The 13,198-nt window shown below is 39.0% G+C and overlaps 1 protein-coding gene across 1 annotated transcript in view; it reads left to right on the forward strand.

Moving 5' to 3' along the window:
• LOC124114468 (tyrosine-protein kinase SRK2-like) overlaps nucleotides 1-13,198 on the forward strand; it is a 59,206-nt gene that overhangs the window by 30,064 nt on the left and 15,944 nt on the right. Inside the window, exons 2-5 of the mRNA XM_046475037.2 lie at nucleotides 9,005-9,189; nucleotides 9,555-9,651; nucleotides 10,382-10,486; nucleotides 11,455-11,546. Of these exons, the coding sequence (XP_046330993.2) occupies nucleotides 9,030-9,189; nucleotides 9,555-9,651; nucleotides 10,382-10,486; nucleotides 11,455-11,546 (454 nt within the window). The 5' untranslated portion in view covers nucleotides 9,005-9,029. The remainder of the gene's footprint in view (nucleotides 1-9,004; nucleotides 9,190-9,554; nucleotides 9,652-10,381; nucleotides 10,487-11,454; nucleotides 11,547-13,198) is intronic.

Here is a 13,198-nt window from a genome sequence, read left to right on the forward strand (position 1 = left end):
TCATTGTAAGGACCAGTTGACGAGAACTGTTAGTTTCTGCCACTTCAATTGCTATCAACAAGTTTTTTTGTGTTTTTCAAATCTAAATGTTATTTTAAGACAGCACCAGTACTGAATGATTGTGAGGCTTCATGAATCCAAACTATCGATCAGTACTAGTTTGAAGACTTAATGTCCAGATGATTAACCAATTTATGAATCAATATCTATCAATTTCGGCTGATGCGTGTCATTATATTGTCGGTGAGACTAATATTATGTGTCTGTTCATACTGCATTTCAACCTTGCTATTTACTAATGGTGGTGTTTGGCGGTATTTATGTTTTGGTATTTGATGTTGTCATCGATTTATTACTGTCAGTCCATAAAGACCTTTGATGTATTGAAAGTTTGATCAGTCGGTGCACCTCTACTGACTGAACCAGTTATGGCCTTGTATGGAGCAGTCGTGGCAACAGTGTCGGAATTGATCATGGTGTACAAGGAATATGGTGTTCAAGGATGATTGTGTTCAGGAAAGATGGTGTACAAGGATGATTGTGTTCAGGGAATATGGTGTACAAGGATGATTGTGTTCAGGGAAGATGGTGTACAAGGATGATTGTGTTCAGGGAAGATGGTGTACAAGGATGATTGTGTTCAGGGAAGATGGTGTACAAGGAATATGGTGTTCAGGGAAGATGGTGTACAAGGATGATTGTGTTCAGGGAAGATGCTGTTCAAGGATGATTGTGTTCAGGGAAGATGCTGTTCAAGGATGATTGTGTTCAGGGAAGATGGTGTACAAGGATGATTGTGTTCAGGGTAGATGGTGTTCAAGGATGATTGTGTTCAGGGAAGATGGTGTACAAGGATGATTGTGTTCAGGGAAGATGGTGTACAAGGATGATTGTGTTCAGGGAAGATGGTGTACAAGGATGATTGTGTTCAGGGAAGATAGTGTACAAGGATGATTGTGTTCAGGAAAGATGGTGTACAAGGATGATTGTGTTCAGGGAATATGGTGTACAAGGATGATTGTGTTCAGGGAAGATGGTGTACAAGGATGATTGTGTTCAGGGAAGATGGTGTACAAGGATGATTGTGTTCAGGGAAGATGGTGTACAAGGATGATTGTGTTCAGGGAAGATGGTATACAAGAATGATTGTGTTCAGGGAAGATGGTGTACAAGGATGATTGTGTTCAGGGAAGATGATGTACAAGGATGATTGTGTTCAGGGAAGATGGTGTACAAGGATGATTGTGTTCAGGGAAGATGGTGTACAAGGATGATTGTGTTCAGGGAAGATGGTGTACAAGAATGATTGTGTTCAGGGAAGATGGTGTACAAGGATGATTGTGTTCAGGGAAGATGGTGTACAAGGATGATTGTGTTCAGGGAAGATGGTGTACAAGAATGATTGTGTTCATGGAAGATGGTGTACAAGGATGATTGTGTTCAGGGAAGATGGTGTACAAGGATGATTGTGTTCAGGGAAGATGGTGTACAAGGATGATTGTGTTCAGGGAAGATGGTGTACAAGGATGATTGTGTTCAGGGAAGATGGTGTACAAGGATGATTGTGTTCAGGGAATATGGTGTACAAGGATGATTGTTTTCAGGGAATATGGTGTACAAGGAATATGGTGTTCAGGGAAGATGGTGTACAAGGATGATTGTGTTCAGGGAAGATGGTGTACAAGGATGATTGTGTTCAGGGAAGATGGTGTTCAAGGATGATTGTGTTCAGGGAAGATGGTGTACAAGGATGATTGTGTTCAGGGAAGATGGTGTACAAGGATGATTGTGTTCAGGGAAGATGGTGTTCAAGGATGATTGTGTTCAGGGAAGATGGTGTACAAGGATGATTGTGTTCAGGGAAGATGGTGTACAAGGATGATTGTGTTCAGGGAAGATGATGTACAAGAGTGAGGGTGTACAAGGATAATAGTGTACAAGGACGATTTTGTACCAAGGATGACGGTATGAAAAGGATGATTGTGTTCAGGGAAGATGGTGTACAAGGATGATTGTGTTCAGGGAAGATGGTGTACAAGGATGATTGTGTACAGGGAAGATGGTGTACAAGGATGATTGTGTTCAGGGAAGATGGTGTACAAGAATGATTGTGTTCAGGGAAGATGGTGTACAAGAGTGAGCGTGTACAAGGATAATAGTGTACAACGATGATTTTGTTTAAGGATGACGGTATGAAAAGGATGATTGTGTTCAGGGATGATTGTGTTCAAGGATGATACGGATGATATTTGTACAAGGATGACGATGTGAAATGATGACGGTGTACATGGATGCTTAATATGGTCTGCTCAGGTGTATGATAGATTCCCATTATGAATGAAACTGTAAATGTGAGTTTGGGGCAGATCTACAACCAATTTATTATTAGCTTGTGATGGGGAAGTGTGCAAAGTTTGAGCGTTTGGGGTGATAAAATAAGTTCAGAAAGATGGCTAACAGTGATTACTAATATATTTAGCTACATCACTAAGTTAAGACCCAAATTAAACTAAATATTCCTCATTGCTAATGCTTCAATTTGGGGGTGGTGGACATTTCTGGTTTGGGACATACAGTAAACTACATTTATAGCGAACACGCTTATAACGAACTGACCGATTTAACAAACTTCTTTATTAGTCCCAGACATTTGTTGTATATATGCTGTATATATGCTTATAACGAACTACGGTTATTGCGAACTAAAATTAGTCATCCCTTTGAGTTCGTTGTAACCGTAGTTTACTGTATTTTTATTCATGTAAATTAAGCAAAATTAAAGGGTGGGATTAGTTTTTAAGGATATATTTTAATTGGAAAGTGAATAGATTTGTAAAGCTTGGGACCAAGAGAGCAATGGCAGGGTTGAACCACTACCCTGTCTACTGGACAAAGCCCAGGTTACAAATGATTGGGGCCAGGAATGATTTATACAGAGCTTCAGATAAGCAGCGTGTTTGCGTCACATACACACAGTAAATCACCATAACCCAATTTAACCATGAGTTGCTTTGTGCAAATATGCATAACATGATAAGTGTACTTAGCCAGGGTAGCCTTTTTCGCTTGCTTACATGAATATGTTTATTTACTGATTGAATACAGGCATCACATATATATATATTTTGTTGGGTGGTGACTGCAAAATGTCTGATTTGGAAAAGTGCAAACTGGTCAGTTTTAATTTGCCAACTGGATATTTTCGGGAAAGAACTTGCTAGATATTAAAACCTCAGACCCATATGATGTGGACCGGATAGCATAAACAATCGATATAAAAGAGGTGCAGCCAGACTGACGTGTGTTTTTGTTGTTGATTAGTGTATATGCGACCTGAAGGGGTGATCGAGCGCTATCGGTCAACATCATATGCGCTGTAAAAAAACTACAGATGATAAACTTCAATTGGTCAATAAAAATGTGAAATTTGAGATAAAATATCAGTAGATATGATGATTCCCCATTAAAATTGTTTTTCCAGTTCTGCTATGCATTGTTTTATACATGTTATATGCAGAAATTAAGATTACTGAGTATAAGCAGGTTTTGGTTTGGTTTGGTTTGTTTGTTTCTGTAAATAATCGGGTCTGGACCAGACAATCCAGTGATTAATATCATGAGCATCGATCCACGCAATTGGGATCAATGACATGCATCAACCAAGTCAGCGAGCCTGACCACCTGATCCCCTTAGTCGCCTTTTACGACAAGCATAGTCACCTTTTATGGCAAGCATGGGTCGCTGAAGACCTATTCTACCCCGGAATCTTCACGGGTCTTAAGAGTATAAGCAGGGATCAGCAATCACGTGCCAATCTGCTGGTGATTAAGTCACAAAATAGACAATAATATAACTTCATAGAGTTTTGATGCAACGATCGGAGGAATTGTATTTGAAACTGTTAGTTTACCCATCTCATATATAAGAATGGAGATATATACTCCTCAAAAGAAGTTAAAGAATGCTCGATTTTTTCATATAACTACAGCTTATATGTCATACCTAGCCAGATGAGGCAGTTGGGGATCCAGACCACACTGAATGTATCATGATTATAACATTTGCCCCGAATTGTGTGTTAGAGATAATTTGACACGACCCTTGTTGCTGTCAGACTGGATGATCCTCCTGTCAGCTTTTTCCAGGGCCCTGCTGTCACTCAATTTGAAGTGATGACAGTTGTAGCTCTTGAAAATATTTCCTGTTTTTATTTCAGGATGTCCCATGCATTGTTTTCAGGCTTATATGAAGGTGTTAATGATCCATCCTGAATACTTTTTATAGCTAGAACAGAATCTGTTTTTAAACTAGCATAAGGTTTGAAAGACAATTGTCAGCCATGTTTGCGATTCTTGTCCTCTTGTGAAGGTGGTGAGGTGAGGTGAAATTGGGTTTAACGTCGCGTCCAAGATTATTGCACTTATATAGCGAAATGCATGTGTGTGTGTGTGTGTGTGTGTGTGTGTGTGTGTGTGTGTGTGTGTGTGTGTGTGTGTGTGTGTGTGTGTGTGTGTGTGTGTGTGTGTGTGTGTGTGTGTGTGTGTGTGTGTGTGGCTGATTGTACTCAGTCCGGACTGATCCCTATTTATAGTGCTAGCTCACTGAGATACCATGCCGCAGTTTAACATAAATACCCAACTCAGACACAGTATACTGACTCCGAGCCGACCAGTCCTTGTTTTAGCCCCTTAATGCCGAGCGCCAGACAGGATAACAACAAGTACCATCTTTTAACGTCTTTTGGTATGACGCGTCCGGGGATCAAACCCCTGACCTTCCGCTCTCTGTGCGGATGCCCTACCACTAGACCATGGAAGCGGTCGTCTCTTGTGAAGGAAGTTTCACAGTAAATAATGGATAGTGGACCTCCACAAACATCTTTTGATATCAAATAGCACATTTGTAACTCAAATCAACAATTTCCCATTCAATCTGGCGTACAACTGTAATGAGGAATGTAAATAATCATTTCAACAGAATTTGCTTAAAAGTTCAAAATTTCTAGTCAGAATTTTAATTTTTAATTTTTTAAACTTTAATTTGAAAAAATAAATAAAATGTTTTCAGAAGCCAAAGGCATGCAAGGGTCCAATTAAGCTCCATGAAATAAAGATTTTAGTGAAGTGTTTCTGAAAAATCACAATATAAAGACTGACAGTTTACCTTTGAGTGTCAAATAGACAACAACGTTTACCTGAGGAAGAGCATTTACGGATGTCAACTTCTTTATTATGTGGAATACAACATTTTCATGGTTTTGGAGTATATACTTTACTCCTTCATCACATGATGGAGTAAGTATAATCCGAAACATTGTGTTCTTCATTATTTAGAAGTTGACATCCAAAGACTTGATACTACTTTTTCCTGTTTTAAGATACTGAATATTTTGATACATTATATATGTTTAACAAAGATTATATCCCATTATCAACTATTATTTCGAAATCTGTTGCCGCGGAGCTAAACTGTTTATTTCGTTAGATGTTATGAAGCCATGACGAGCAGGAACTGCATGTATAACTGGACCTTGGCTCTTCAAACCGGCTCCTCCGTTCAACGACACCGTTCACACCAGAGTTTAGTGTGTACGGACACCTGTGTCGTGTAAAAATGTGTCGCCCTGGTGTTAGTGTGTGTAGTCACATGATGTTGTCTCATGTCCTGGGCCGTCTCGCCTCCGTATCGCCCCCGTCATCATCAGCATCCACCACAGCACCATCACCTACGCTGTTGTCAAATGTTTGTTGTCTTCTTTGGCTGTGAGCAAATACACACAGTCTGCCTGTTTTGTTACCAGTGTTGACAAGACAATTTATACCACCTTGAGTGCTAACCCTACAGGTATTTCTGTCAGTTCATACATTTGTGCCATTGATTTTTTAATTCTCTCAATATGAGATGCATTAGATGTTTTTACAGACAGTTTACTCCTAGTTTTATTGCTGATAAACCCTTACTAATTTATCAATTCTCACTAATTTCTTTTATTGCAATGTTTCAAGGTTGAATTCACTTGAAATTGTAACATTTTGACCATTTTCTATTATGAAGAGATAATGAGACCATTATTACTGCAGTATCACATGGTATCAAGCAAGTACCGTATTTGATGTAATAAGCGCCCACAGTGATATTTGCTAATATATTGGCTAGTGAACAATCCCAATTAGCACCTCTTCCGATTGATCAATGTACACAAGACTTTTTATTCGTGTATAATACACACTCATGTCTTATAAACACCCTTTATTATGGGCAATTAAAGTCTGGAAAAATATTTCTGTCGTGAAATATACGCGCAGACTTTTCTTTTGTATCATTTCAGGTACATAAACCTAGAAATTTACGATCGTTCAACTCTGTTTTTTTTTCACCCAAATTATATCCTTATAAGAGCCCCTATTTCTAATTTTGAGAGCTCCCTTGGCGCCTATTACGTCGAATACAGTATTGAAATATGATCCAACAGTGTACCCATGGCAACACAATACTGAACATCCTTTACGGCATGGCATGATAATCAACACATTTATTCGGTAGTGAGTAGGAAAATCCCATACATTAAAAATCAAATAGATGCTATTACTAGTGGTAATTTCTCAGTATCTGCGTTTGTATAGATAAAAGGAAATATTAAAGTGAATCAGAAATCGCTGCCAAACTACCCAACCAGACAATGGTGAGGTAATAAACAGTCCAGGCTTTTATCGTCATGGCTGATAGCTCATTGTAACCATTCTGCCAGTGTTATTTTGAAAGAGATGACACTGTGCATGGTTAATTAATGGATTCGAGGTTGGGGATGGATTCTTTCGTTGTTAAAATATTTATGTCATGTAAATTTTGATATACATGATATAATAAACAGTAGGTTGGTTTCCTTGAAATGGATAAAAACCCTAGGCTGTTTTGTACAAATTGGACAATCATTGTTAGGTTACCAGGTTACTGAGGATATGTATGACATGTATGGTGGTACACTCAAAGAATGCAGGTACAATGTCAACTGAAAAGTGAAAATACAAAATTCAAGTGCTAGTTTCTAAGCTAATTGCCTAAACAGAATGAAGGAACATGCATTGATGGAATATTGCAATATAATTATGTTAAATTGTTTTAAATTGATGATTCATAGTTGTCTAGCCAAAGTTTTGAGGAACCAGTATTGGTTTCTGAAAAAACCCAGTGATTTATCTGGACCTGATCATGCTGATTAGAGGTCAATATTTGGCCCCAGGTCTGCAGCAAATGTCAGTCATAATTCTCAAGTTGGAATTAGACATTTCCCTAGTCATGGGATATCATATTATTATATTTATGACTACTGTTATGGCTTCTTAAGGTGACTTGTATTTCACTGACAAAAGGACCAATATAGGGGAAGAGGCTACAATGCTAATAGTTGAACATTATTGCATTGGATTCAATGTTAAAATTAAATGTTAAATTACCTTTCAATATAGGAAAAAAAGACCTTTATTTGTTTTCCAGTTTTGAATGTATAAGAAGTTTTCCCATTTTGCCTGCCAAGGGCACTTAGTTAATCCTAGATAAGTCCCTGAAAAATGTATTTATTCTCACTCACTCGATCATCCACTCTCTCTCTCAGTCAGTTTATGTGATACTGTAATGAGTGAGTGACTGAGTATTGTTTTATGCAGCTTTTAGCAATATTCCAGCAAAATCATGATGGGGGACACCAGAATTGGGCTTCACACTATACTGCAAGTGCTGTTAGGATGATCATGAAGATGAAATTTCAATACTAACATATCAATTGTTCAATGTGACTTGTTATGAATGAAGCAATGAGCATGGTTATTGTACTAACAAACCTTGGATAGTATTCATAATGTAGCAATTCTAGGTTTCGAACCCACAAGTAGCAGATCCTGGCACATGTAAGGGAAGTAAGTCTGTACCTTGATTTCAAGTGCCTTAGACCACATGGCCAACTGTATCTTGTAATCATGGCGATCAGTTTCTTATAGCTGAAAGTCAAGCATACAGAATGGACCCAAATCATTGTCTCATTAATTTTGTACGCAGCAAGGAAATGGTTTGGTATTTCAATCTCACCACAAATATTAAGTTGATACTTTAGCTTAGTAGCTTCCTTAACTGGGTGTTGACATACCTAAATCCTTCACAGTAGTGACTCGATGATGTCAACTGACCGACTTTAAAGGTGCAATGTCCAAAACATCAAACTAACATTTTCAGGATTACCGTTATTTCATTCCATGTTGTCACTGGCTCCTTGGGCAGTACACTGTAATTTTGAATATGCAGAGAGAACATTGGGCTGAACTTTAAAGTCAGTGTTAAATTAAATCCAACTTTTTTTTCATATTGGGTGTCTCAATGAAAATAAGATCTTTTGGCAAATATTCACATATGTTAATGAACATACACACACAGAAATACAGTGCATACCAACAGTGTATGATATGTTTGAATAATGTTAGTGATCACACAACACAAGCTTGACACACACAACACAACCTTGTTTCAAAATATGATCTTGATTCACACAACTCAATTTTGACTCACAAAGCTCAATCTTGACTCACACAACACAACCTTGACACACACAACACAACCTTGTTTCAAAATATACCCTTGACTCAAACTGCTCAATTTTGACTCACAACAATACCTTCACTTGCACAATTCAACCTTGACTCACACAACACAACATTGACTAAATTCAAGATTGAGTCACACAACACAACCTTGACTAACACATTACGACCTTGACTCGCACAACACAACCTTGACTCGCACAACACAACCTTGACTCACACAACACAACCTTGACTCACACAACACAACCTTGTTTCAAAATATACCCTTGACTCAAACTGCTCAATCTTGACTCACACAACACAACCTTGACTCACACAACACAACCTTGTTTCAAAATATACCCTTGACTCAAACTGCTCAATCTTGATTCACACAACACAGCCTTGACTCACACACGTCACTCTGTTCCAGGTGAAGCTAGCCTCCTGTAGGAGAAATGGGAAACTGTTTATCCAGAAAGGAGGACCTGGGCAAGTTGCCGCCCTCCATCAACCAACTGAATGGCGGTCCTGTTGACCACAACAGTCCGCCAACCAGCCCTAATGATGTCAGCGTGGGCTTCAAGCGGGACCTGCCGCCACTGCCGCCATCAAAACGTGAGAAATAAATGATGCTAACAATATTATTAATGTGAAAATTAACTTGATTACAATACCATACTGAATTAGCCAAAATAAGTGCATCAGGCGCTTTGAAAATTGACAACCAGACCCTTATTAAAACCGTACACACCAAGTTACATTATGTTTCAGAAATTGGCTTGGAGCCACTTTTGTATAAGACAAAGGAATTCTCACTGTAAAGTTATAGAACCAATAATTTTTTCCAAGAATCTTAATCCTCAGAAACCATAAAAGCCACTTGGAAAGTATTTATGAAAAATGTTTTGCTTGGGAACTATGAAACTTGTTTACAGAATGTATGTGTAACCAAGCTGTTCTTTGTTTTATCCTGTCCACAGAGGTCATCAAATTCCTGGCTATGTATGATTTCGAGGGTATTAATGAAGATGACCTGTCCTTCAGGAAGGGAGATCGTCTGGAGATTGATGAAGCCAGGTGGGTGATCAGGATATGTACCCTAGACTTGCCCAAGTTCTCTACCTTTCTATGTTACCTATTTAGGGCTGGGACTAGTCCTAATTTGCTACCCAGGTCCCCAAACCCCTATTACCTGACCCTTTTGGATTCAAAATGGCTGCTTGGGAAATGTTTTCCCGGAGCCTTTGCAAAAAGTACTCAGATACACGTATAAAATGATCTGGTCATGCATACACTGAAGTTGCCTGAAGCTTGTCTTAATTTAAGACCGGGTAGTCCTGTGGGTATCCGGGTCCTACTCACTAGTTAGTGGTATTTGGGCTTGTCGGGGATCACATATCAGTTGGCTATATCTGTTAGTTTCCCTGTAGAGAGTTCGTTATGTACGTAAATTTTATATAATAATATATAGGAGATAAATCAGGGCTTTTTAAACAGTTCGTCATATCCGTGTTCTACTGGAAGTCCAGCCAAGCGTGAATGAAACAATACATTCCATTGAAAGCTGAAAAGAATTCTTTCAAAAATATTCTTGAGAGTAATTTGATATGATCTGTTTTGCTTTGGCCAAGGCCAAGTTTACATTTACCAATGAGAAAAGAATAAAAATCCTTCACTCCCTCACTTCTCATTCCCTCCCTCACTCACACTCAATAGTCGATGTGGAGATAGATCGAAAGGAGGTATATGTATGCGTATCATGTGTGTGTTATCAGCAAATTTGAACCCCGAGGTATTTGTGTTCCAGTCAGAACAGTGACTGGTGGATAGCGACCAATGTGAAGACGGGGCACCAGGGCTACATCCCCAGCAACTACGTGTGCAAGGACGATGACTCCCCACAAGCACAAGAGTAAGTCGACCACATTCATTCCTCCACTCACTGCAGTGTGGCAACATACTGAGGCCTTTAGCTTTGAGGTCTGTCTTGAAACGTCTTTGAATAAAGATTTTTCCTTGAAAAGGCCTTAAAAATGATTAACAATTCTTGAAAAATAAGTACCGTACTCTTCATACTTAAATCTAAAAACTTGGACGAAAATGATTTGTATATCAGCTATTTATAGTTAAGGCTAAAAATATTAATAGTCTTGGTTCTCAGGCAATTCTGTATGGATTGTCGTGCTACTAACGACTGACAATATTTATAGTTAGACAGGTTATTCCATCTTAACCATAGGCGGATCCAGAGGGGGGAGGAGCCAGGGGGTCTGGACCACCCTCTTTTGAAAACCAAATGTAGCTTGTTGTATGAACACACAATGCCTTTTAGGAAGTGGTCAATTGTAACAAATGTTTTATTTGGGATAACACTTACTGAGTAAAGTACAGATTCTCATACTTTTTGGGGTTGAGTCCTGTGCAGGATTCGAACCCACACTGCCAGAGTAAGGCACCTAATCGCCAGAAAACCGAATCAGCGATCTAACCCACTCAGCCACCGAGGCTTCCACAAAAATGAAAGTCTGACAACTGGTAGTCTAGATAATGTACTTTGTGTACCCCTCTGACAAGTGTAAATTGGCACGGCTGCCATGGCCGAAAGCTATGAACACACAATGCCTTTCAGAGAGTGGTGAAATGTAACAAATTTTATATCTGGGATAACACTTTCTGAGTACTTTCTGAGTACTTTTGTAGGCAGTAAAATTGACTGAGAGTATTTTGAAATATTGGACCCCTCCCTTTTAAAAATGCTGGAAGACTGTGATACAATAACATCCAGCAATGCAAGATAAACAGTAGAAATATGAAAGAATTGGGTGTTCTCTTACACCTGTTGAATGGCATATTTCAATAATTCTCTCCCTGCTTTTACAGTTGGTGGTTTAATTTTGACCGCAAAGACTCCGACAAGATGCTGCTTCTCCCTGGTAACAAGGTTGGCACATTCCTGGTCAGAGAGTCCACAGGTGAGGTTCACATTGAACTAGTTAACCATGAGGGACCTTTACAGTGGTTCAAATACCATTGCCTGATGCCCGTGTCCAGTAGTCTTTACAAGCTGGGCAAGCCGATTCTTTACTGGTGTTGAACCATGGTTCTATTGTCAGAGCTTTGGAGTCATGGAATTTTACAAAGCATTAAATAAAGAAAAGGGATGTATTGGTTGATTCAGATTGTCGGCTTAGTTTTTTAGAAATGTGTATCAGCATTGCTCCTGTTGTCATTGTTTCATCTATGCAGACATTTGTGTTGATGGGACGGTAAGACAGACACCTAGTCAAGTTCAGTTCATGTTGCAAGTGTAACAACCTCTTGACCTACCACCATGACCAGTACATATCTTTCGTTTGTTTGTTTATTTGTTGTTTAAGGCGGCTGGGTAGCCTAGTGGTTAAAGTGTTCGTTCGTCACGCTGAAGACCCGGGTTTGATTCCCCGTATGGGCACAATGTGTGAAGCCAATTGCTGGTGTCCCCTGGCATGATATTGCTGAAATATTGCTGAAATATTGCTAAGCAGTGTGAAGCCATACTCACTCACTCTTGTGACCTTCAGGTGCTTAAAGTGAAGTAGGGGCAGTGGGGTAGCCTGCTGGTTAAAGGGTCCTCTGGGCAGGCTGAAGACCAAGGTTTGATTCCCCACATGGGCACAATGTGTGAAGCCTATTGCTGGTGTCCCCTGCCGTGATATTGCTGGAATATTGCTGAAAGCGGCGTAAAATCATATTCACTCACTCACTCATTAAGGTGAAGTACAGAGTAGCATCCCTTTGCCATGTCAGGATCTGTTGCTTGCTCTAATTACAATCCTGTGCTCCTTTGGGAGACATAACAGACATCAATCTGATACAACAGACATTAATTCGGACACAACAGACATTAATCAGACACAACAGACATTAATCAGACATAACAGACATTAAGTGGACATAACAGACATCAGTCGGACACAACAGACATTAATTGGACATAACAGACATTAATCAGACATAACAGACATTAATTGGACATAACAGACATTAATCTGACACAACAGGCATTAATCGGACATAACAGACATTAATCTGACACAACAAACATGAATCGGACATAACGGACTTAACAGACATTAATCTGATACAACAGACATTAATCAGACACAACAGACATTAATCGGACACAACAGACATTAATCTGACATAACAGACATTAATCTGACATAACAGACATTAATCTGACATAACAGACATTAATCTGACATAACAGTCATAAATCTGACACAACAAACATGAATCGGACATAACGGACTTAACAGACATTAATCTGATACAACAGACATTAATCGGACATAACAGAGATTAATCTGACACAACAGACATTAATCAGACACAACAGACATTATTGGACACAACAGACATTAATCGGACATAACAGACATTAATCTGACATAACAGACATTAATTGGACACAACAGACATTAATCGGACACAACAGACATTAATCGGACATAACAGACATTAATCGGACACAACAGACATTAATCGGACATAACAGACATTTATTTGGACTTAACAGACATTAATCGGACACAACAGACATTAATCAGACACAACAGACATTCATCGGACACAACAGAAATTA

The sequence above is a fragment of the Haliotis rufescens genome, unplaced genomic scaffold (genome assembly GCF_023055435.1).
Source record: "Haliotis rufescens isolate VD_foot unplaced genomic scaffold, xgHalRufe1.0.p SCAF_2, whole genome shotgun sequence".
Lineage (NCBI taxonomy): Eukaryota > Metazoa > Mollusca > Gastropoda > Lepetellida > Haliotidae > Haliotis > Haliotis rufescens.